Consider the following 25,782-nt stretch of genomic DNA (forward strand, 5'->3'; position numbering starts at 1 on the left):
TCTATGGCCTTTAAAGTCTCAAAAGTGGAAGCTGCCAGGCCTTCTTAAATCTGTGAACCCATAACTGGCATGGCATTACTCCCAACACATTCTATTGGTTCAAACAGTCACAAGGCCATATTCAAGGGGAGAGGAAACCAACTTCACCTCTCGATCAGGGAAGTAACAAAAAATTTGTGGGCATCTTTAATCTTTCACATTTGATTGTTAGCTTTTTGGGCCTTTTTTGTTCTTTTATATCTACTGTCCTTTCTATTATATTACCATTCATTACATAATTTTAAGAACTGATAAAATCTAACACGTCTCCCAGAATATAAGTTGGTTGAGTCTAGGGACTTTTTGTTCAGTGGTATATCCTGAGGACTTAGAAGAGTGCTCGAATATAACAGGTATCCAATATTTTATTGAACTGAATGAATGATATTCAAGTCAGTAAATTACAAATAAGGTGAACAAAGTCATACAAAATACACACCTCAGTAAACTTTTCAAAACTGCTACTTCCAAATCCATCAGCTTCTGTTTTGAGCATATGAACTATTAGTCTTTCTTTTGCCATATGGCTTTATAGGTTATCTTTTCCTACCTATTTCTGTTCCCTTTTTTGGTTATTATTTTCCAAAATCTATTAGTGCACAGAAGAATTCCCTTTCTACCTATCTTTCTGTGTGGACAGGTGAGAGCTGAAGTTTGTCCTTGGCTATCAACAGGACCTCCTTTGAATTGATCCAGGAGCTTTAAGGACAGAATACTCCTGGAAAGGTCACACCTGGTTCTCTTGACTTGAGAGCAGGAACAGTCATCTGAACAAGATGGCCCTGGCTCACCAAAGTTTATACAGACTGTCAGCACTGAGAACACCTCTTGGCAGTGTGAAAGAGGGTCAAGTGCCTGGACTATAGTCAAGACCCAGGAAATGTGTAGGGATGGAGCGGCATCTTTGGGTAGGGATGGAGAGTGATCAACAGAGCAAACTGGGGATCCAGGGAAGAAACAAGATGGTACAGCTTCAGCCACATGAGTCTTCTCCCCTTGGATGCTGGTGATTGCACATTGTTGGCTCTCTAAGCAAGAACTCAAGGATAGGAGGGACCATTTCTCTCTTCATCCCCTGGGTCCCGAGACAAGCTGGGGTTCTAGAGAGAAAGGACTGTTTTATTCACCTTTGCATCCCTGGTTGTCTAGTGTATTGCATGGCACATTAAAATTTCTTAATAGGTGCTTGCTAAATCATGCTAGTTGAACACCAACATAAATAGTGAAAGATGTAATGAGATGAAATTCTTCATTAGGCTTCATTAGAAGAAAATCTTCATTAGAAGACTCTGTCTTCTCATAAGCACTCCAGTATCCATGTTCACTATATTTCTGTTTCCTTTATTTTCATTTCACAATTTCTTTTTGCTTCTCTTTCCTCTTCAAAATTTCTGTAATATTTCTTTGGGACCAATTCTCTATTCTTACTTCCTCATATCTCCCCTTTTCATGACTTTAGCAATTAATAAACTTCTACTCAGTAAAATCCGTTGGTATAAATGCACAAACTAGTGAATTCATACAATAAACTCTCAGTAGGGACGTATTGTGTGTTTGGTGCTAGACTGGCATGGAGGATTCGGAGAGGATGAAAACACAGACTCTGCTCTCCAGGCCAGCAAGGGAAGTGGATAAAGGACTGAAATAGAAACTGAGCCATGTAGGGCGCTGATCTATGACAACAAAGAGGTTGTGCAAGGACGTGAGGGGTACCACTGAATGAATGATTGCTTCTGCACTATCAGCATTGTGCTGGGTTCTGCAGATGTGTGTAAGATGTACTCAGGTATTTGTCAAACAAGAAAGAATATGCTAATTGCCATGAGCTGAGTACAGGCATGATGCCACAAAGATTCAGAAGTGGGCATGACCCACCCCACCTGGTGGGACAGAGTCAGGAAGGACCTCATGAAGGCCATAGCATTTGAGGTCTTCATTTTAAAGATCACATTGCAACAAGGGGGTACTCTAACGAGTACTGAAAGAACTTTTTTTTAACTGTTTCACTCTCCAACTGTTGCACTGTTGAAAGAAACTCTGAAAGCAAATAGGATGCTACTGCTTGGGAGAAAGTTTGGACGTTTTCTTGGCTTGTCTACAACCTGAATTTTCCCAGCATACAGAGAGGGTCAGGGCAACCAGATTCACAAAGGATAGAAGTCCAGCATAGTTTTCCTTTGGAGTGATGGAATGACCATCTGCTCAAGGTCTGAATTCACAGCTAGATTGTAAGCTCCAGGATAGCACTGGATAGTGGCTCAGTGTTCTGGGGCTGTTATAAGAAAATACTGCAAACTGGATGGCCTAGTATAAAAGAAATTTACTGTCTCCAGTGCTGCAGGCTAGAAGTCCAGAATCAAGGTGTTGGCAGGGCCCTGTGCTTCCTCTGAAGTCTGTGATGTTCTGGTGGTGACTTGCTGGCCGTCCGTGGCATACTTTGGCTTACACCGTGACAATCTCTGCCTCTGTCACATGGCTGTTGTCTTTCTGTGTCCAAATTTTCTCTCCCTATGAGAACACCAGTCATACTGAATTAAGTTCCACACTCACTCAGTTTGTCCTTATCGTAACTAATCATCTCTTCAAAGATCTTCTTTCCAGATAGGCTCACATTCACGGGACTGGAGGTTAGGACACAATTCAGATGGCATCATGTTCACTCGTGTATCCCCAATGTTTAGCAGTATGATTTGGGCTTCCTTCAATCCCATGTTTCATTCTGGGGTTCTAAAACAAGTGACCAGAAAATTTTAAATGTACCTGATCAAATGTGGAAGATGAACAGGTGAAGTGAAACAAGGCTCCAAGGCCTGGGGTCTGGCTGCTGCTGTGCCTAGTAATGGGAAAGTCAGATCACAAAACTGGGTTGACAGGAAGAAAAGGTGGGGTGGACTCCGCAAGCAAATGAGCTGAAGTGGGGGGTTTGGGAGGCTTGAGGTGCCACAAGGACATCTTGGGGTGGGGAACGTAGCTCTGGATAGAATGAGGAAGAGCTCATTGGAAGCCCATGGGGTAACTGAGGTTGCTGAGCCAGAGAGGGCAGAGCTAGGAGGAGAGAGAAGGACAGATGCTACTTTTGTGCTTTTTGACCAAATGCTTTGCTTCAGGTGCTATTCCCAGAAAGGTCAGTGGTGTCCAGTGTTGAAGCCTTGCTCATGCGCCTTGAAGGAAGCCTGGAGAAAAAATTTTGTTACTTCATCACGATAAATACTCATGACTTCTCAGATTCTTCCTTTCCCCTTTGTCTTGGAAAACAGCTACCGGAGGTCATTTCAGCTATTTTGAAGGAAGAAATGATGGAAATCAATGTTTATTGGCTGCCCACAATGTGCTAGGAACTTTATATATTTTATTCATTTTGAACTTACATCAGAAAAGTCCAAGGATTCACATCTTATAGGTAGGGAAATGGAGCCTGATAGAAGTTACCTAATTTGTTGGTATCATACAGTAAGTCAGGGTTAGCTATGTCATTTGAGGGACTCAGTGCAAAATGTAAATGTGAGGCTCATTATTCAAAAATCAGGGTAAAAGCTTTTCCTTTCTTCCGCGTTCTCCCTCTCTTTTGACCTGGTGGCATGCTTTTATTTGCTATTTAATGTTGAACTCCCTTGGGCAGGGCCATATGTGCAAGGAGGGAGTAGACCCTCCCAGGTGCTGGGACTCCACTTGACACCTTGGTGCACGTGGAAGGTGCACCTGACCCCAGCTTTCCCTGCGTCCAGTCTCCTGAGGGGACCAAGGGATGGCAAAGAGAGATTTTTCCAAGGTCCAGAGCTAGTAAGTGGTTGTCTTAGTTTGCCAGAGCTCCTGTAAAACTTCCACATAATGGGGTGGCTCAAACAACAAGCATTTATTGTCTCACAGTTGTGAAGTCCAAACACAAGATGCCAGCAAGACCATGCTTTCTCCCAGGGCATGTAGCATTCTGGCGATGGCAGTCCTCCATCACATGGCAATTTCTCTCTCCTCATTGGCTTCTTCTGACTTCTGGATTCTGCTGACTGACAACACACACATATCCTCTCTTTATAAGGCATCCAGCCATATGGTTTAAGACCTACTCTGATTCTGTTTGGCCACGCCTTAGCTAATAATAACATCTTGAAGTTCCTACTTACAAATGGGTTCACACCCACAGGAACATAGATTAAGACTAGCCCATTCTTTTTGGGGTATGTGACTCAATCCCCAATGGAGATGCAGCCACGTTGTGAACCCAGGCAGTTTGACTACACAGTCTGGAGCCACCTCATCATATGGACTCAAACAAGTGTTTTCTCAGAGCCCAGGACACCAGATTCCAATTGTGTTTCTGTAGTCTCCAGATAGGGGCACCTCATGCTTCTTCTGTCTACCTCAAAAGTAAGTCATGAGGGTGCAATGTGAGGTCCTTGGTTTCCTGTTAGGGAGGCATGATCATGGAGCTTGGCCTTTTTGTCTTTATGATTGGGGAAATATTAGGCATTTACCCTGATAAAGTGGCAGGATGGTGTCCTTTCCTGGCTGCCAATACATGTCCTCTTTGGTTTATTCATCTCTTTAAGAGACATCTCTTAGAGCAGGGCCAGGAAATATGCAGCCCACACCCTGCATGCCTCATTCTGCACCCATGGAAGGCACGGTTGGTGGGTCACAGCGTTTTGGGCAAGTCTGGGTTCAGTATGACATTCCATGAAGATGCTGCCTATTCATTGGAGTTGTTCAGAGAGATGACATCTATTTGAGATTCAGTGGTCGAAATCATGTTGCTTATCAGGTTAGCAGATATAAAATATTATTGATCTCACCCAGGGAAATTCCGTCATCATGGAGTGTTAGTTCCAGGTGCTGAAGTTTAAATGTGAAAAAAGAGCCACTAACAAATAAGAATGCGTCCTGAAGTTGGAGGGGAGCATGTACAAAATGAGAAATAAGATGAAGAGAGTTCAAGGCTTGGGGTTGCTTGGCTTGGCAAAATCTGATGGAGATATTATAGACGTCCTCCACCGATTGAGGAGCAGTCTCCTTGCCAGAGCATTAAGTGTGGTGTAACTCTACAAGGTAGAATCAGAGCTTACTATACAAAAACATCAAGAATCACAGCAAACATTTTCCTAACTCATCACAATTTTCGTTCATTTGTCAGAGTATAATTTTCAAAGAATTAAGAACACAGCTTCCAAAAACTACATAGGTAAGCACATGTCAGAGGTTTATTTATTCATTTATGAAAGAGTCAGTAAAATGATAAACCACCACAAAGAACATCTTGAGGCACTGGGTATTTATAAGTATTAATAAGGAATATTAAAATAAGGTCCATAGGCTAGAACTAAAACTGGTTGATGTTCTACAGGACAATGCAAAGCCATAATTATTGGGATATCTTTTCTATAAGACAGAAATTATTTGCATCTCTAACAGATAAGATCTGCAACTTGAAAACATGTAACTTAATGAGTTTTGAGCTATTAATGATTAGTAATTGCAATAAAGTAAAGATTCATTCTGCTAGATAATTAAATAATTCTTGAATAAATCAATCAGTGCTCCATCAGGACATTGAAAGGACAAGCTGCCTACATATTTGGCTTATTTTTAAGTATTAAATAATTTTAAAAAGTCATTGTGATAGTATATAAGCAACAAAAAAAGTCCCATATTTACCACTATCATGCATACAATTCAGTGATATTAATTACATTCATAATATTGGGCTACCAACACCACCATCCATTACAAAACTCTTCATCACTCCAGACAGAAACTCTTCCTTTCAAGCAATAACTCATCATTTTCACCCATTCCCTGCCTCCTGTAATGCACTCTGTCTCTATGTATTTGCTTATTCTCAGTATTTTGTATAAGAGAAATCAAGTGTCCCTTTGTGCTGTCTTATTTCACTCAATGTAATGCTTTCAAGTTTCATCCATGTTGCAGTGTGCATCAGAACTTTTCATGGCTGAATACTGTTCCGTTGGGTGTTTACACCACAGTTTGTTTATCCATTTATGTGTTATGGACACTTGGGTTGTTTCCATTTTTTGACTATTGCAAATAATGCTGCTACAGAAATTGGTGTGCTAAGTTTTACCTGTTTATTTGCACGTTGTTTTTGTTTCCTGGCTACTAAATTAAATACCGTGTAATGGGTTGACTTAAACATCAGAATTTTTGGCTTACAATTTTGAGGCTAAGAGACCAAAATCAAGGTGTTGTCAAGGCAATGGTTTCTCCCAGAGAACTTTGGCGTTCCAGGGCTGTCTGCAGGTGACCCCTGGTCTGGACTTTCCTGTCAGATGGCAGTGTGCATGGCGGCCTCTCCTGGTTCTTGGTTCCACTGGCTGACAGTTGCTGGCTGTTCCCTCAGGTTTCTCTCTCAGGGCTTTAGTAAACGCTTTAAGGCTATCGTGATTCAATGGGACCATACTTTAACTGAAATAGCTGAATAAAAAAGGTCCAATTTATAAAGGTTCATTCCTGTGGGTACAGGAATGAATTAGGACTAAGAACATGTTCTTCTGGAGTACATAGCTCCAAGCCACCGCACACATATATTCAATAAACATTTATTGAGCTACTTTTATGTTCCACAAACTTTTCTAGATTCTGAAGATACACTAGTGATCAGAACAGACTAATTTCTTGACCTTCATCTTGTTCTTGACAACACCTTGATTTTGGTCTCTTAGCCTCAAAATTGTGAGCCAATAAAATTCTGATGTTTAAGTCAACCCATTACATGGTATTTAATTTAGTAGCCAGGAAACAAAAACAACGTGCAAATAAACATCTCTTCATCTCTTACACATTGAAGAGATGAAGGCTTCTGGATGTCTAGTTTCCTGTGATCTTTTGTAATTGGCGTACCAATATCAAAGTCAAGAATATTTTTAAACATATTTTTATTGAGATATCTTCATGTACCATACATTCCATCCAAAGTATACAATCAATGGCTCACAATATAATCACATAATTGTGTATTCATCAGCACGATCATTTTTAGAACATTTGCATCATTCTGGCAAAAGAAATAAAAAGAAAAAAAACATATATCCCATACCTCTTACCTGTCCCTCTCGTTTACTACTACTATTGCAATCTACACAATTTTTTTTTCCCATTATGCCCCCTATTATTATTTATTTTTTGTTCTTGTCCTTTGTCATTGAATAAAGGGAGATTCAAATCAAGGTTTTCACTATCACACAGTCACATTTTAAATGCTATATAGTTATACAATCATCTTCAAGAATCAAGGCTACTGGAACCCAGCTCAACAATTTCAGGTGCTTCCCTTCAGCTACTCCAATACACCATAAACTAAAAAGGGAAATCTGTGTAATGCATAAGAATAAACTTCAGGATAACTTTTTGACTCTGTTTGAAATCTCTCAGCCACTAAAACTTTATTTTGTCTCATTTCTCTCTTCCCCCTTTCAGTCAAGAAAGCTTTCTCAATCCCGTGATGCTGGGTCCCGGCTCATCCTTGAGAGTAATGTCCCATATTGCCAGGGAGGTTTACACCCCTGGGAGCCATGTCCCATTAGGGAGGAGGCAGTGAGTTCACCTGCTGAGTTTGCTTAGAAAGAGGCCATAACTGAGCTAGAAAAGAGGTTCTCTGGGTGGTGACTCTTGGGCATAATTATAAATAGGCATAACTTCTCCTTTGCAGGTATAAGTTTCATAGGGTCAAACGCCAAGATTGAGGGCTCAGTCTATTGAATTGGTTGTCCCCACTGCTTGCAAGAGTATCAGGAATTCCCCAGTTGGGGAATAATATTTTTAAAGTGACTCACCTATGATCATTCTTACAAAAATATTTGACTTAGTTTTCATGGGAAAAAAAAGGGTTTTCTTTTCCCACTTATCCAATTGATTTGTGCATAATTTAAACTGTGTAATTAAAACAAAACCAACAAGCTCAAATAGATTTATGAATAAACAAATAAATCTACCTGTGGGTAGAACCAAAATTCATTAGGTTTACTAGAGACTAACCATTTGGAAGACAGGATGGATAGTGTTAATCCAGTGAGTCCGTTAAATCAGGGTCAGCTAAGAGATTTTCTGATATAAATGAATTTAGAGATGTTCAGGTATTTTTCTTGCTTTTAGAGGGAACTCTCTTTAGAAATAAAGCAGGTCAGAAAACTGCAAAGTCAAAGTCTTTTTAAATGAGGCTGGAGGAAAGAAGAAAACCAGGAAACTGAATGACAGGATGTGTGTATGTTTCAAAGACTAAAGATGGCAGTGCCACAGTGGTTCAGTGGCAAGAGTTCTCCCCTGCGGAGTTGGAGACCCGGGTTCTATTCCCCGAGCCTACCCATGCAAAAAAAAAAAAAAAAAAAAAGAAAGAAAGAAAGAAAAAGACTAAGGAGGTGGAAGGGATTAGATTCATTGATATTTGTGGGTGGGGTGGGAATAAGAGCTCATTTTTCAACAAATAACACCAGTAAATGTCCACTCTGGAATGGGGAATGATGAAGATCTTGTTTTCTTAAACAAAGAAGTGAAATTTGAGGAATAAATGCAGTGAGAGACTAGCATTCTTCCAATGACTCTTACTTTTTTCTAATTATAAAGGTGAAACACTCCCATTGCATAAAATTTTAAAAAAAAAACCCATAAATATGTAGAGAAGAATTTAAACCTCAACCAACAAAGTGGAATTTTAAGTAATGGGGAACACCACAATTGGAAAACAAAAGGGAGGCAGTGTGACCGTGGCTCAGTGGTAGAATTCTCGCCCGCTATGCCAAGACCCAGGTTCGATTCCCGGTGCCTGCCTATGCAAAAAATAAAAAAAACAAAAGGGAAAGAGAGTCACAAAACGAAGACGCATGCCAGTTTAAGTGGATGGCTGTTAGCATAGTTTTGTAGAAACAATTGAAGGTTCTGCTGGAATACTGATACTAATCAAAAGTAGTGGGCTCTCTGCCAGATGCACTCAAATGACCAATTCCTGAGACACTGGGGTTTCAAAGAGAAAAATAGTTTATTGCTAAGCGAGAAGCAGGAGATCAGGTGGCCTAAAAATCTGTCTCCCCAAACTTCAGTAACTCTGATAGTGTGTGTGGTTTTTTTAAAAATTTTTTCGCATGCGCAGGCTCGGGAAATCCAACCCCGGTCTACCGCACGGTAAGTGAGAATTCTGCCTCTGAGCCACCATTGTACCGCCCTTCTGGTAGTTTATTAGTATCAAAAGATGGACAGATTTTAGGACAATGAGCACAGTGGCTTGAGATGCTGAGTTTAGAGATGATCCATGAGCCTGTGCAGATTGATTCCATAGTCACAGAACATATATAAGAAAATGGCAGCCTTAGTATGATGGTAGGTATGATTTTTAGAATTCTAATGAGATATGGATCACTTATAGGTTAAAGTTTAAGCTACTGTGCATGTGGGGGGGGGGGTCATTTTTGGTTAGATCCAGTTCCATCTAGCAAGATAGTTTTGGAATCGGGGATGGTTAGTTCTGGGCTGAGTCCAAGACCTTTCATGAATAAACATTAGAAGCTTACTTTAGTAATCGTAAGACTCTATAAAGTTGAAAAACAAGATAAGGGGGTACAAGGGAGAGTCAGTGACTAGGTTTTTATAATCACAAGATAAAAGTTATATAGTTATACAGTCATTATCAAAGATCAAGGCAAATAGATTACAGTTCAGCAGTTCCGGGCATTTCCCTCTGGCTATTCTAATACACTAAAAAGTAAAAAGAAATATCTATATAATGATTCAATAATCATTTGCTAAAGCCTAACTTTTCGGTTACAGTATACTATTTTCAAATATTGTTAAACTGAGTTTTCCACTTCCTACTGGAATGTTCTAAACATGGTACATTTGTTATAGAACATTATTATCCATTTTTGATCTTTGGATATTAGTAAAGTTTGATTTGAAGGGATGCTAGAAATTTACCCAAGGTATAATTTAACTTGGCCAAAATCCATATTTGCTTTCGTATTGTCCAAATGTTTCTTTTCTTTTATTATGGCTATCAAGTAAATATTGTAAGATCATTTCTATCTTTGGCATGCCATACATAGGTTAAATATTGTGAAACTCATAATCAAATTGCCTCACTGATTACCTTGTTTCCTAAGCGTAGGCGTTCATTTGTGAGTTAAATTATCAAGAGCAGTGTCTAAGTTGGCACTAATTAAAGCTCCATGGAGTTCTTCAAGGACAAAGAAAGACAAATGAAAACATATAGTTGAAATTGGGATATATTTTAAACTACAAAGTAATGTTTCAGACGTAGAGCGAAGACAATTGATCACACTGGGGACGTGCTTACATGTTCTAAAACTTCTGAGAGAAATTTTTTAAAAGATATTTCTGAACTCCAGGGTAAGAACCTGTCAATAAAATTCCCCAGGTCTACTTTTCTTCAGTTTTTCATTCCTGGGACCTCTTTTTCCTCCTTCAATATTCTTCATTCCTCAGTTCATAGCTCCTCTAAAATTTTGAACATACTGAAATGTCCCCAGAGTAATATTAAAAATCCCCATTTATTTACCATGCAGAGTTGACAATAAAAATTTTGTCATATTTACCTCAGATCTTTTCTCTAGTTTTTAAAGAAACAACATGTTATAGATAACAATCAAAACACCCCTGCCCCCGATTTCCTTTTCTTCTTTCTCAGAGGCAACTACTGCTACTTGTTTTTCCTGTGTCCTTCTACACTCTCTGCATATACAATCAGATATGCATATACTCTTCCCCGCCCCCACCCATATATTCTCTTTCCTGTGTCTTGCTTCCCCCCCCCCTTAACAACGTAACTTGATTATCAGTGTGGCTCTATCTCATTCTAAGTTACATAGTATTCCATTTTTATGGATATATCCTATGCTAGATGTGTTTTAAACCTCATGCAATATATTATAAGCAATGCTGTAATGTAATCCTTGTGTGTGTATGTGAGTGTGTATGTGTGTGTGTGTGTGTAGGATAGAGTCCTACACGTGGAATTGCTAATAAAAGCATATGCCATTTTTCATTTTTAAAAATATTGCCAAAAATCTCTTCTTGGGACAATGTACAGCCTATATACATCACGTCCCCACTTGTAATAAAAATCATATATGGCATCTCACTTCACCCTCAGTAGAAGCCAAAATTCTTACAAGAACTGATGAAGCCCTGCTCCATCTGATATCTCTGTGACCTCACCACAGGCTTCTCTCCTCATTCTTCCTGTTCCAGCTGTGCTGGTGTCTTTGTTTTTTCTTGAGAATGTAAAAATTCAGGGCCCTTGCAAAGTTGTTCTCACTTCTCAGAATGCAGTCCCCCTAGATGTCCAAATGGCTAAGTCCCTCACTTCCTTCAATTCTTTGCACAAATGTCACCTGCTATGCACCCTGGTTAATGCTGAACTCCTGAGCAAGCACTCCTGAGCCTTTGATCTTACTCTTTTTTTCCTTCCTTTCCATTGTACTTTTAACTTTATAACATGCTCTACAATTTACTCATTCATTGTTGCTAACTCTTGGTCTTGCTCTGGTATAATGGAAATACACACAAGGGCACGAATCTTAGTGTATTTTGTTCCCTGGTATTTCATAAGTGTACATAAATGTGTCCAGAACATAGAAAGTGCTCAGTAACTATTTGTTGGATAAATGAATGAATGACCTCTAAGCTTTCTTTGGCCTCAGAGAGTCTCTGATGCTAAGACTAATATTTAGAAAATCCTAATTGCTTCAGGGGCTGTCATGAATCACTTCTCCCACACGGTGGCAGTCTTCACCTTGAATACAGGCTCTAGTGGACAAATTTGACAATTAATAGCTGCATTAATCTGCTTTTTTTCTTTCAGTCAAGACCACCTGTCCTGCAAGATTTGACAGCAGGAAATTCATAGAATGTTCATAATTACCATTAGAGACCTAAGCGCTTTTAGGGAAGAGCATTCAGGTACGAATGCTTTCCTGGGAGTGGCACCAAATGAAGGTGATGTCGCTTTCTTTACAGGGACCTCACAGTATCCTTGTTACTTGTGAGTAGGGCATGGGTTTGGGGAGCGTGTTAGTACAGAGTGAAGAAGCCTAAAATAGCCTGATGACATGCACCAAATGCATCTGTTTTTTCACTTAGCAGAAGACTTTAACCCCTTCTGCCCTTTCCCTCCTGCCCCACCCAATTCACCCCAGCATCTGGCATTCACTATTCCTTGTTCTAGCTTTCAACCACTCATGTGACCTATGGAAGGGACAATCCCTCCTCATATGGGTAGAGGCTACGCTGCTCTGGGGATAGGCCCAGGCTTTTAAATCTCCTGTGGGAGGCAGCACTGTTTGGTAGAAAAAAACAAACAAACCAGAAAAAAACACGATGTGTGGAACAGGTGGGCAGCTCTGCCACTCGCTCGAGTAAGTTGCCTAACTTCCCTGAGCTTCGGTTCCTTTACCTTTGGACAGCGATGATGATAATAGCCTGCCCATGGGGCCAACTTGAGATGGAAGTCATGATCTAAGGGTAGGTTTAGCACTCAGAGCTGTGCTTGGCACAGCTTTATACCCTTTCCCTGCCCCCTGCTTGTGTTCCCTCCTGCCTCTGGGCTCCTGAAGAAAACCACCTTGGACAGTCAAAGCCAGTGCGAAGCGGTAAAATACGAGCAGGAGAAGGGGAAGACTCAAAGGGCAGTGAGTGAGGAGCTGCCTGGGGTCCATAGGAAGGAGCAAAGTGGAAGGGGGAAGGAGTGTTGTCACTGGGATTCCTGACCTTCGTGCCCAGCCTAAGTTGTGTCCAGCCTCCAGGTCCCCATTTGGGGAGGCGAGCAGAAGACTTCCATCAGACCCAGACTCCCAGTCTCCAGGAAGATTTTCTTCCTAACAGATCAAAGTCTATCCGAAGCTGCACCCAGAGCTTCCACCAGTCATAAACATTGACAAGGGTGTCCTGTTTTTCATAGTCTGTTGATCCTTTAATATCCCATTCAAGCTGGCTTGTTACTATCAGTGCCCCCCACCCAAGGCCACCAGGAATGCACTATCATTGGACAAGGTGGGTTTCTTGCTTCTTGCATGAAGGGAGAGCACTCACAGAGGTGGGTACCGTGGTGGGCGGGGATTCAGTGTGAGAATAACAGACGACCAAAGGGATTTGGGTTCGAGTTAGGGATTTGGGGGAAACGTTCAAGGAGGCTAGCCTTGTCCTGGATTAGATGGTGTCAGGAAGTGGTAGGGTTGCAGGAAATGCTCTGATAGAGTATCTTAAGAAATCCTAGGCTGGAAGAATGAAGTGAGTCTGACTGTCATTGGCAAAGAAGCAGGTTGGTTATTGACCTTTTTTGTGATTTAGACAATATTTATGTTTTTGTCTGGTCACATCACAGACTATCTCAGCCACAAAGTGGCTTTGTCTGACGTTGGTTTTCTGTGAAATTGTTTATGCTCAACTGAATGACAACAAGGGTGTGTCAAGCCAGCTCCCCAGTATTGGGGGCTGCTTTTCTCCTTCTCGTGACTGCCATCTCCACTTAGAAGCTTGTGTGCTTTGGGTCCCTGAGAGGAAGGTCTTAGCCATTGGCTTGTGAACACTTTGAAGACTAAAAGGCGGGGTGGGGGAGAAAAGAAGGTGGGAAGCTTAGCCCTGATTTCCTGGTCAACTGGCCCTCCAGACTGCAATTATTAAGACTAACAGTAATTGTTAGAATGAAGAGACCAATCTCTTGAATGCTTTTAGCAGGATATCCTTGGGTACAGGATTAGTTGTAGAAAATACACTCAGAATCCATGAAGAGCGACTGCCTAGAAAATATGTAAGGTATGGAGCTCTCTGGGGAATAATATGGTGTTGTTTCATCACTGAAGTCCTCTTGGCTGTGTGAAAAGCCCTGTAAAACCTCACACGGAGACCTTATCTATTATTCTGAGCCAGAAAGCAAGTTTCCCGTGCAGGAAGGAAGGCAGAGCCTTGGAAAGCATGCAGGATGGACCATCTCCTTGCTCTTCTAGATTGCTTGTTGCCGTGACCTTATTAGTAAAGTTTTATTCTGGGTAAGATTTGTGGTAAGTATGAGTGCATTTGGCAATCCATTCTCTTTTTTTGGTTTAAACCATGGGAATTTATCGGTTCATGGTATGAGGCTAGAAGTTCAAAATGGAGGCATCGGCAAGGTGATGCTTTGTCTTGGAAGACTGTGGCTTTCTGGAGCTGGGTGCGGGTGATCCTTTGGGCTCCTTGGCTTTTCCATCCTCTCCTTTCTCTTCTGGGTCCACTGACTTCTGGCTTCTTGCTTCTCCTGTGAGTTTATTTTGACAATCCAATTTTACTTAAGGAAGCAAGGAAGTCTTGAAAGTGGTGAGAGTGCTCCCTTGGAAGAGATGGGCAGCCCTTTTCCCCACTCCCACCCAATCTGTCATAGTATTAAGGTCTTGGGAAGGGGGTATAAGGTGTCAACACTAAGTCTCACCTGTTTACATGGTGCTGCCTTAACTGAATGAGAAGTGAGAAAAGACACATTATACTAAGAGCCATAGAAAAAGGATATAAGAATACTAGGAACAAGGGGGGTTGGATGTGAGGTATTCCCATTTTCCAGTACCAGATTCTCAGACATTTGATCTAATTGCTCAAGAAACGTTAAAAAAATTTGTTTTGACCCCATACCCCCACTGTAATTGTAGTATATGCTTATTATAGAAAAATTCAAAATATAAGGAAGAGAAGAAAAGGCTACAAAGCAATCCTTACACCCTTGGTACCTAGTATACTGTTCTTAAAACATGGTTTGATAAATCTGGGTTTTTTTCTCAATTTTAAAAAAAAGTATGAAAATTAGCTCTGATCATACTATGTCTCCAATTTTTTGTTTAAACCATCCATCCTTTTTATATTATTGAGATAATGTATAGATGCATTTTCACTGTAAACAAATGATATAGAAAAATATAATTTAACAGTGTAATAACACTTTCACTCCTCTTCCAGGAGTGTGTTCTTTTCCTATTTTCTACAGGATTAGGTCTACCTTTTCACATAATGTTATAAAATGAATATTTCCCAAGCTACTCCCAGCCCTGTATCAATGAATTGATCAAAGTCTGCTTTAAATTCCACCGAATGGAGGCACTCTACATAACCATCCCCTTTTTGTGGACTACATGCCTGTAATCACTCTGGAATCCACCAAAAAGTCAAAGCCAGAAAGTGGTCAAATAAAAATCTGCAGTGGTTACAGATGTAGAAGGACACATCATGCATGTCACATAAACTTACTAGAATACACTGGGGGAGCAGTCAAAGACAAATCTTTCTCAAAATAAGGACACTGATTGTGGTGGTTCAGAGCTGTGTGTACCCCAGAAAACATGTTCTTAAACTTAGCCCACTCCTGTGGGTGTGACCCCATGGTAAGGAGGGCCTTTGGGTGAGGTTCCTTCAGTAGAGGTGTGGCCCACCTCAATCAGTAGGGGTCTTAGTTCTATTAATGGAATCCTTTATAAGTGGAATGAAATTCATGCAAGAGAAAGCCACAGGAACCATGAAGTTGAAATGCAGCGGGACCCAGAAGAGAATGGAGAGGCCAGGAGAGGCCACCTGTGCATTGGCATGTGTCAGAGGAGCCAGGGACAAAGGATTGCCAGCAGCCAGCCACAGAATGTCAGTCTGCAGGAAGAAAGCATCGCCTTAATGGTGCCTTGATTTTGATTTTTTTCCCAGACTCAAAACCGTGAGCTAATACATTCCCATTGTGTAAGCTAACCCATTGCATGGTATTTGTTTGAGCAGCCAAGGAAACCAAAACACTGATCAACATTTAATAAAGTTTCTTTAAAAAAAATCTACTGGCTTTCTATCTTCAGCAGTAGAAAATGTTCTACTACTTTTTGTTGTGTTCTCAATTTTCAGTGCCTTGGGCAAGTCACCAATGCTGTAATATAATTAGTGCTGTCCTTTTTTTCTGTACCAGAGTTAGAGTACCTTGATGGGAAAAACAGTTTCATATCTGTCTGTACAGCCCAGTGACTCTTGTGAGGTACACGGTCAGTCCTAAGCGTGTATTTGTGGAATGAAAGAGTGAGTGGAGAAATGGAAAACAGGCCAACGTTTCTGTTGTACTCAGGCTGGTGCCACTTTCATTCTTTCCCATCAGCTTATCAGTCCTGGAAAATAGAGAGACTAGGCACCATGTCCTTCCTCCTTCACTGCAACAGCACATTGAAAACTGGATGGCTATTAAGAAAGCTGGAATTTTCTTAAAGGTGTTACATGGTAGGAAATCCACACGTGGGCAGGCTGGGCACACTTTTATTAGTAACAAGAGCAAGCAGAAAATAACTGTGGTGGCTTTTGTGGCAATTTTTTTTTTTTACCAAAAATCCTTGAGAATGCCTAGATTTTAAGGTCTTATCGTGGTGGAATTATACTTGTACAATTCAAAACAATACAATTAATTACCTTTAGATTCATTTGCTGATTGCACCAGACCAGGTGGCCATTTAGTTCCATCATGGTGTCTGAGTTCACTGACTTGCACTACCCAAAATAAAAATTAGGAAATGCACTACCCAAAATAAAAATTTTGCACCAAATAAACATCTCTCCCTTTAGTCTCACACAGAAGTTGAAGTTTTAATATATGGATGATATCATCCTTTAGCCTTTATTCTGATATACCTTAGTCCTATCCAGATGAGCTTCATTCATATCTCTACTGAATGTCTGATTACTTTTTCAGCTGTTTAAACAGCTCCTATATGGGGTTCTGCTGGCTTTCATAGCTTCAGAGCTCCAACTCTGAGTCTCAGATGTCATAAATAACCAAAGTTTCTGGGAAAGACCACGTTATATACAGACAGCTAAATATCTCAGAATTTAGAATTGCACAGTTATATCTCCTGAATGTATCTGACTGCTGTAAGAGCTCAATTTAGGACCCTTTACAATAAGCCCCAACCTGATCTCGACTTTAGCTCACCGAATTATTATATTATAGCTAGTCCATATGATTGAGCCATGATAATATTTGTCTTTTTGTTCTTGACATCTCATTCAACATACAGCTCTTAAGGTTCATTTATCTAATTGCAGGCCCCAAAATTTCATTCTTTCTTGCAGCTGCTCAGTAGTCTGTTGTCTGTATACATCATAGTTCTACCTTCTATTCCTCAGTTGTTGTACCCTTAGGTCACCTCCATTCATTGTGGATTACGAACACTGCCACCAGAAACACCAGTGTGAAAATGTCCATTAGTGTCCCCACAGTCAACTATTCCAGATTTATCACTAGAGTCACAGGGTTTCAGGATGCTATGGCAACCCCACCCCTAGCCTCTTGTGGAATGACCATACTGCCTTCTAAGGGACTGGACCTCTCATTTCCCCACCGACGGTGAATAGGTACATCTCGTTCTCTGCATTTACTCTAGCACTTGTTTCTCTCTGTTCATTTTTAAATAGTTTTATTCACACACCATACAATCCAACCTAAATGTATAGACATGCCTTCACCACCATACTCTATCTGAAGACATTTCCTTTTCTTCCACAAGGAATCCATACCCCTTTCCCAATCCACCGGCCTGTTGACATTTAGTTTTGGCATAATGTTGGGATGGTCTCTTGAGAAGTACTTAAGAGAATGAGCTCTGGACTCAGACCATACAAGGTGTGAATTCTGGCTAAGCCACCTTAAGCTGAGGATAATAATATATTTTTGTGAGTGAGGATTTAATGAGATGCCTGTAAAATACTTAGCATGGTGCCAAGAAGCCCTTCTTAATGTAAACATTGCAGTGGTTAGTCATGGTTGATTACTGGCTAATAGCAATAAGCAAATGAAAGTAAAGTCAGGGAACTAGTAGTGGAGAGAATAGAGGTGGTAAGAATCAGGCCACTTGCAAGGTCTAGTTTTGACCCAGTTCCCCGGCCATAGTAAGTGTTCAATAAAAATCTGTTGAGTGACTACATGCCTGACATAAGAGTTGTATGAACTTAGGCTAGGCACCCTTCCCTTCTGAATCCTGTTCCTTATTTGTGAAACAAGAGGGTTTAATTACATCACTTGGCCTCAACCCTGGTTGGGTGATAGACTTATCTGGGAAAATTTTTAAAAAATTCCACGTTCTGTCCTCTTACTACTTTCCCCTATTCTGACTTGATTGGTGTGGAAGCAGGTATTGGATGTTTTTCAAAGCTCTCCAGGTGGTCCTCAAGTGTGGCCAGAGCTGAGAGCTACTGTACAGGGAGGCCCCCAATCACTCTAGCTTGGATGGGTGACAAAATTGTTACAGGCGCAAATTGAGCTCTGGGCTAACAATGGTCACTCCACAGTCTCTGATTCTGAGCATCAGGCCCCTAGAAAAGCCATGGGAAAGTCTTCCAGTTATGGAAAGGAGCAACCTTTGAAGAGAAAAATCTAGTGAACTTTCAGAAGTGGCTCTTTTTCCTTCCACTTGCTTCTTCAGTTTCTACCTCTGCCAGATACAAGAATTCTCGTGGCCTTCCATTTTCTTTCAACCAAACAACTTAGAACAGTTCTGGCTAGGACATCATTTGATTTAATGGAAGTGTGCTTTATCCAGGGAACGAAAAAAGAAGATTGTGGACATTTGCAAATATCTAAATGAAGGCTTTACTTGTAGAGTCACTTTGTGAACTTGAAGCTCATTTGTGAGCTGACATATGAATCAGTACTAGAACTAGCTCTGTGAACCGCAGTCCTAATTCCTTTTCTATTTCAACATAATACTTAAGCCAATTAAAATGCTGAATTGCCCATTCAAAGTGAAATGATTACTTTTGAATTTAAAGGGTAAAGTAGCTTCACAAATCCTTTCCCCAAACTTGTTATTGCCTCCCCCATTTTCTCTTGTTTATGGGACACACAGGAGGCCCTGCTCCCTAAGACGCACAAAGGGTTACAGACTCTTCCAAGGTCTGTTTCAACTCTTGTGTTCTGTAACTGCTTCTTCTGAACCAGGAACTCTGTTAGATTTTTATCCTGTGGTTTCTTGAGCCCTCAATGTCATGCATCTTGAACTGGGAACTTACCTCTTAGGAATATAAAAATGATTTGGGAGGTTTCGTGAGTTTGCTATGAGACTCCGTTGACTTATTCATGATTAAAATGCAATATGCTCATGAAGACATCTGGTACATGGTAGGTACTCATTGCTTTCTTCTTCCTTAAAGATGTTTTGTGGTGGAAAGTTCTCTTATTTTCTCAGGGAGCTATACTTCCCTCTCCACCCTTTGTCTCGGGTCTGGCAGAAGCTGCTGTGGAAAGAGGTAGAAGAGTTTTACAAAGCAGTCGAAACCAGGAACAGGAAGTCCTTAAGTAGACCATTACATTAAACTAATGAAATTAAAACATGCTCCCTTAAATAAGAAATAGCTGCCAAACTCCTTTTCTCTAAACTGACACAATGTTGCCGCATACATTTGGACTGATATTTAAGTATGTACCATAACAACTTTTTTCATTATGTAAATAATCCTTGGAGAAAGCCAGGTGGATAATGGTTTCCTGGCATAGCTTTAGAAGGCAAACAGCGATGGAGCTGAAGTGGTTCTGCAGAGGGGGATGCTGTGGGCATCCATGAAGGGAGCCCTGCCATGGACCAGACCTGGGTCATGTGTCACCTCCTCTAGTCTTTCCAGACCTCCCATGAGTGAAATGTTATCATCTCCTGCACCAGTTTGAAAGGATTTATGTACCTAGAAAAGCCACATTTTAATCCTAAGCAATCTTGTGAGGACAACTGTTTCTTATAATCCCTTTTCAATACTGTAGATTGGAAACTTGATTAGTTTATCTCTATGGAGATACAACTCACCCAATAGTAGGTATTAACTCTTGAATAATGGGAGATGTGACTCCACCCATTCCAGGTGGGTCTTGATTGTGTTATTGGAATCCTTTAAAAGAGGAAGCATTTTTGAGAAAGCTTGAGAATGACGAGAGCAGCAGAGACACAAGAACTACAGAGTCCACCAGCCATGTGACCTTTGGAGATGAAGGAGAAAGTACCTGGGGGAGCTTCATGAAGCAGGAGGCCTAGAGAGGGAGCTAGAAGATGTCATCATTTTTGCCATGTGCCTTTCCAGGTGAGAGAGAAACCATGAACTTCATTGGCCTTTTTTGAGTGATGGTAACCTCTTATTGGTGCTTTAATTTGTACATTTTTATAAACTTGCTTTAATTTGGACTTTCCCACAGCCGTAGAACTGTAAACTAGAAATTTATTAAATTCCCCTTTTAAAAAAACCATTCCATTTCTGGTATATTGCATTCCAGCAGCTAGCAAACTGGAACATCTCCCTTTTACAGATGAAGAAACCAAAGCCAGAGCAGTTTGATAACATGCCTCAGTAAGGTGATGCTGGAATAGTGTGGTGAGAAGCTCATCTGCAGGCTCAGATTGTGATCCAATCCTGGGTTTATTATTTACTAATCGTGTGACCTCAGGCAAGTTATTTAATTCACGGCCTCAACAAATGGATAGGTGGTAGTACCTACCTGTGACAACGTCTGCAGGTTGCCCCTACTTCTCTAAAATTAAAACCTAGATATTTTGTGGGTGCATAGCTGTCATGATTAAAAGACTGCATTTCTCAACTTCCCCTGCAGTTACATGTGGCCATGTTTTAGGAAATGCAGTAACAGCATGATATGGTGTCTGTGGTGGTTAGGTTCAGGTGTCAACTTGGCCAGGAGAAGGTGCCTAGTTCTGTTGCTGTGGACATGAGCCAATGGCATGTGAAGCTCATCTGTTACTGATTACATCTGCAGTCGGCTAGGAGGCGTGCCTGGTGCAGTGAATGATGTTTAATTGGCTGGTGCTTAAATGAGAGAGGTCAGCGTAGCACAGCCCAAGCAGCTCAGCATACCTCATCTCAGCACTCGCAGCTCAGCTCAGGCCTTGGAGATGCAGAAAGGAATCACCCCAGGGAAGGTTGTTGGAACCCAGAGGCCTGGAGAGAAGGCCAGCAGACATCACCCTGTGCCTTCCCACGTAAGAAAGAACCTCAGTTGAAAGTTAGCTGCCTTTCCTCTGAAGAACTACACGTTTTTAACAAAATAAATCCCCTTTTATTAAAAGCCAATCCATCTCTGGTGTGTTGCATTCTGGCAGGTAGCAAACTAGAACAGTATCTTCCAACAGCTGTCCTTAAAAAGGAGCCAGCACATGCTCTTTGCTGCTGCTGCTGCTTCCTCCTCTTCTTTCTTCCTTTTCCTCTTTCTTTTCTCTTCATCCCTCCTCCTGGCTGGAACATAGTCATGATGGTTGGCACTGGAGCAGCCATCTTGGGCTGAGCAGATGCCTCTAACATGTGGAATGCCATACTAGTCCCAGACTCCTTACCTCCAAATTGCTATGTGAGAGAGAAATAAAGTTCTGTATTTAAGTTTTTGTAGCACATTAGCTCAAATTGAATCCTAGTAGAAATGTGATAAAGTAAAATGAGATATGCACATGAAACATATAGTAGTCCCTTCATAAATGCTACCTGCTACTATTATCATCGCAGCCCACCCAGCTAGTGAATAGCTAGTATGGAATTTTATCCTGTGACTGCCTCACCTCAAAGCTGTTGTATTTTCTAGGCTGACTTTCATTGAGGTGGGCACCCATCCAGAGAGAAACACATAACTGCCTGTGGAGAGGTCTGGCAGTTACCCTTGGCCTGTTTTTGTGCCTAGATCTAACCCCGAGGAGTGTGTGTTCTCCCTACCCCAGGTGTGGGACACATCAGCTCAACATGTCCTCCAGGGCCCTGTTCCTTGGTTAGCCTGTGCGGTGTGGGCTACACCTGCATCTCTCTGCTGGTTGAGGATGTCAACCTCCTGCCATGAAGATCTGAGCAGGGAGCACAAGAGGAAAGGGTGGGCACATGCGCACATTGTTTGAGCCTTTATTCTGTGCCACGTGCTGTTCTAAAAGGGGTTAACATGTGCTTTATTCAACCTAACACTGTATTAGCTAGATACTATATCCCCCACTTTATCGATGAGGAGACGGAGGCAGAGAAAGCTGGAAAAGTTTTCTCAAGGACACACAGGATGACTGGCATTGCCAGGGATCCCATAGATAGCCTGACTTGAGGGCTTCCTTTGCTGGTCTGAGAAAGGAGGGTCTTCCCTGTTTCCTCTGAAAAAAACAACAGGTGGGTCAGCTGGCTGGTACTATGCCAACGTTTTGTGATTCTTCAGAGCCAGAGGTGGAAACACGTCTGGGCCAGGGAGGGTGGGAAGCTCTCTGGAATGGCTTTGTCTCTGCCCCACATGGGGAGAACAGCCTCAGGAAGGAGCAGAAAGCATTTTGTCTTTGCTTCCCGAGGTCAAGCTGGCCTGGCCTGGTACTCTGCAAGGCTCCCAGCTCCAAAGGCTGGAGTTTACCCTGATCGTGATAAATCAGGTCTCCCGGAGGAAGCACATTTCTGGGCCCCGAGAAACTGACAGGTGTGCTTTGTCAGCTGTTTGTTTAGTTACTTCCCTGGACTAATTCTGTAAAGTCCGTATTCTTTATCCAGTTCAGAGAGTAGATGAAATCTCTACTTGATTAGTTTATGGTCAGCTAATGACTGGACAAGACCTTTCTTAAATGTCTTAAATCAGTATGGTTTCCAGCCTTTGCTCAAGGGCCCTGTGCTTGTGCTGGGGATTTCAATGCTCTACCTTAGCCTTCATTTTCTGCTTGGGCAGGGCCTGAAGTTCAACCAGAGATGAGAGCATTGGTGTTTTAGTTTGTAAGCTGTCAGAATGCAATATACCAAAAACGGAATGGCTTTTAAAAAGGGGAATTTTTTCAGTTGCAAGTTTATGGTACTAAGGCCATAAAAATGCCCACACTAAGGCAAGGAAAAATACCTTAATTCAAGAAGGCCAATAATGTTGGGGGTTACTCTCTCCACTGGAAAAGTACATGGCCACATCTGCTAACTTTCTCTCTAAGCTTCCTGAGGGCATTTTCTCTCTTCCTCTCCAACTGTCTCTGACTCTGTGGATTCTGTTGGCTCTCCAGCTTTTTCCAAAATAGTTCCCTCTTAAAGGGCTCCAGTTAGTAACCCCACCTTGAATGGATGGAGACACATCTCCATGGAAACAATAAAAAAGATTCCACCCAGCAATATTGAATGAAGATTAAAGAACTTGGCTTTTCTGGGGTATACAACAGATTCAAACTGGCACAGTTGGGTCTTCCCAGGTCTTTCTTGTGCATGGGTCCAACTCTGGTTGCCGACATGGCCCTATGTGTGTGTGTGTGTGTGTGACTTTCCCAGGAATATGTTCCTAATGCTTTTTCATTTATGTGTGTGTGTGTCTGTGCTAGTCTCTCATTGCTCAATGGATAAGACCGCCTTGTGGCCCTGTGATGTTAAATGATTATCATTGTTTTCAGTAAATACCCTGGATAGGGTTGTTTGCATAGAGCAAGTCAGATCAATAGAGACCAACCTGAGAATTGAACATTGTAGCGAGTTTCCAGACAGGTCAAATGGTTGAAGTTCTCTGGAAATGGGACTTTTGGGGGAGCTCCACATCCCTTCTGTCCCCTCCAGTGCCAGCTGGGCTGTTGACTTTTCACAACATTCATAGTTTTGAGGCTGTTGGCCTTTCAGGCTTCTATTGAGCCAGGATGAGGGAGAGGGAATTAGGGCAAGTTAAAGTGCCATGAAGCTCACTGTTGTTACCAAGACTCAGCTCTTTTTCTTGATTAAACACTCCTTAGATGGTTGCAAGCCTTTTGTTAATTTACGTAGAGTTCTGAAAAATTGGTGTTGACAGTTTTTTACCAGTATTTTCATTGCTTTTATAGAGGGAAAGATTGTTTAGAAGTCCTTACTCCACAATTCTGGAAGTGAGATCTTCTCCCTTCGCTTTTATGTATGTTTTGAATGTCATGAGTCAGACTCCACATCACTCAATCTGTAAGTGTTGTAGGGAATCTGCTACTGCAGACAGGGTCTGCCCCTCAAGGCACCCAGATTCTGGGGAAACAACTGGACCCACCTGCCCTTTCAAGGCAGGGTGAGTTGGAGGCAGAGTGTAGGATTGAAGATTTACTCTTCCTTGGAGGAGGGAGAGTGTTTTCTGAGGAAGCTGGGCTTTGAGTTGTGATCTAAGAACCCTGAGATCCAGCCATAAACTACAGCCTCACATGCACATACACATCCCTCAGTACCAAGACTCACAGCACAAGAGGCAGATGGCCTGGAGGTCTGCTGAGGGGACAGCAGAGTCCCAGCCCCTTCACACTCCAGCATGTGGCCAGGATGTGGGCGTAGAGTTTCAGTAGGCAAGTCTGTGGGGCATGGTGCCCCAGACACTGGGCACGGTGTAGGCAAAGAGATGGGAAAATTCAGGGAGAGGAATTTGGACTTTTTAAATGAAGGCAATAGAAATTCTTAAATGTTTGTGTGCAGCATGTAATGTGAGAAAGAGACAACTAGTTGTTTTTGTATGGTCTTAGTTTCTGGCAATGCACAGAATCACAAGCTAGTGGCTTAAAACAATGGGGATTTATTGTCTCATGGTTCTGGGGGATGGAAGTCAAGGTGCTAGGAGACTCTGAAGGTTCTGGGGGAGAATCCTCCCTGGAAGAGAAGCCTCTCTTAGCTTCTGGAGGTCACTGGCCAACCTCAGTGTCTCATTCCTCCAGTCTCGGTGTCCACCATCACATGGAATTCTCCCTGTGTTGAAATCTCCCTCTCCTTTTAAGGACAACAGTTGTATTGAATTTAGGGCCAATCTAACCCAGCTCATCGGAACTTATATCGGCAAAGACCCTATTTCCAAATAAGGTGTCATTCACAGGTTCCTGGGGGATATGAATTTTGGGGACATGCTATTCACCCAGCAGTGTCCCTCTCAGTTTTATGGAATTCTTAGATAACTGAGCATTAATACCTAGACCCCTTTTCCCAGGCATTGTCTGGGCATGGTTCATATACATTTGCCAACTGTGTGAACTAGGGCAGGTCCTGTCAACCTCACTGAGCTTCTGTTTCTTTGTCAGTGAAGCCTAGTGCACAAAAAGGTTAGATTAGATGAGATGGTGTCTGTAAACCACCCAGAACCCAGAGGACACCTCCTAAATGAGCTGGGTGGTTTTTTTTTTTTTTGGTTTTTTATTTTTTGGTATTGTGCTTCAAAATGTGTTTAGAATCAAATTATCCATGTTTTGTTTTTCCCTCAGAGATAAGGACTGCCAGAAGATCTGGAACGCATTCAAAAGTGCATTCGTTTCTAAGAACCAGTGCAACATAACAGAAGAAGACTATCAGCCACTACTGAAGCTGGCAAATCAGACTCTACCTTGCCACAGGGTAACAGGTCAAATTATTGATTTTAAAACTGAGGCTAAAAGCCAGCGGGAAGAGGCCACAGGGCCAGATTTTGATTAGGATGAGGAGAGAGGAGAAGCATAAACATTGGATTGTGGATGTGGTTGAAAAGGGATGCTGTGCATGGGGGTTCCGGGTATCATCAGGGCTTAGGGCATCTGGAGATGGAGGCAAAAGAGATGGGGACATGGAAAGAAGAAGGTAGAATTGTCCAGAAATCAAACCAAAAAAAGCCCTAACACCAGACCACAAACACCCCGACCTTGTATAATTACCAAACTTTTTTCTAGTCTCAGATACTTCTACTAATACAATAGCAACAATGCCAGTTTGCATTTGCAGGGTGTTTTTCTGCTTAGAGAAGACTCTCCTAACATTACCTTACTAGATTGTCACAGCCACCCGGTGAAATAAGCAGGTGTCAGCATCCCCATTTCACCAGTG

The 25,782-nt window shown here is 41.7% G+C and overlaps 1 protein-coding gene across 1 annotated transcript in view; it reads left to right on the forward strand.

Moving 5' to 3' along the window:
• CD38 (CD38 molecule) overlaps positions 1-25,782 on the forward strand; it is a 47,076-nt gene that overhangs the window by 5,751 nt on the left and 15,543 nt on the right. The window contains exon 3 of the mRNA XM_077136458.1: positions 25,191-25,320. Coding sequence (XP_076992573.1) covers positions 25,191-25,320 — 130 coding nt within the window. The remainder of the gene's footprint in view (positions 1-25,190; positions 25,321-25,782) is intronic.

The sequence above is a fragment of the Tamandua tetradactyla genome, chromosome 19 (genome assembly GCF_023851605.1).
Source record: "Tamandua tetradactyla isolate mTamTet1 chromosome 19, mTamTet1.pri, whole genome shotgun sequence".
Lineage (NCBI taxonomy): Eukaryota > Metazoa > Chordata > Mammalia > Pilosa > Myrmecophagidae > Tamandua > Tamandua tetradactyla.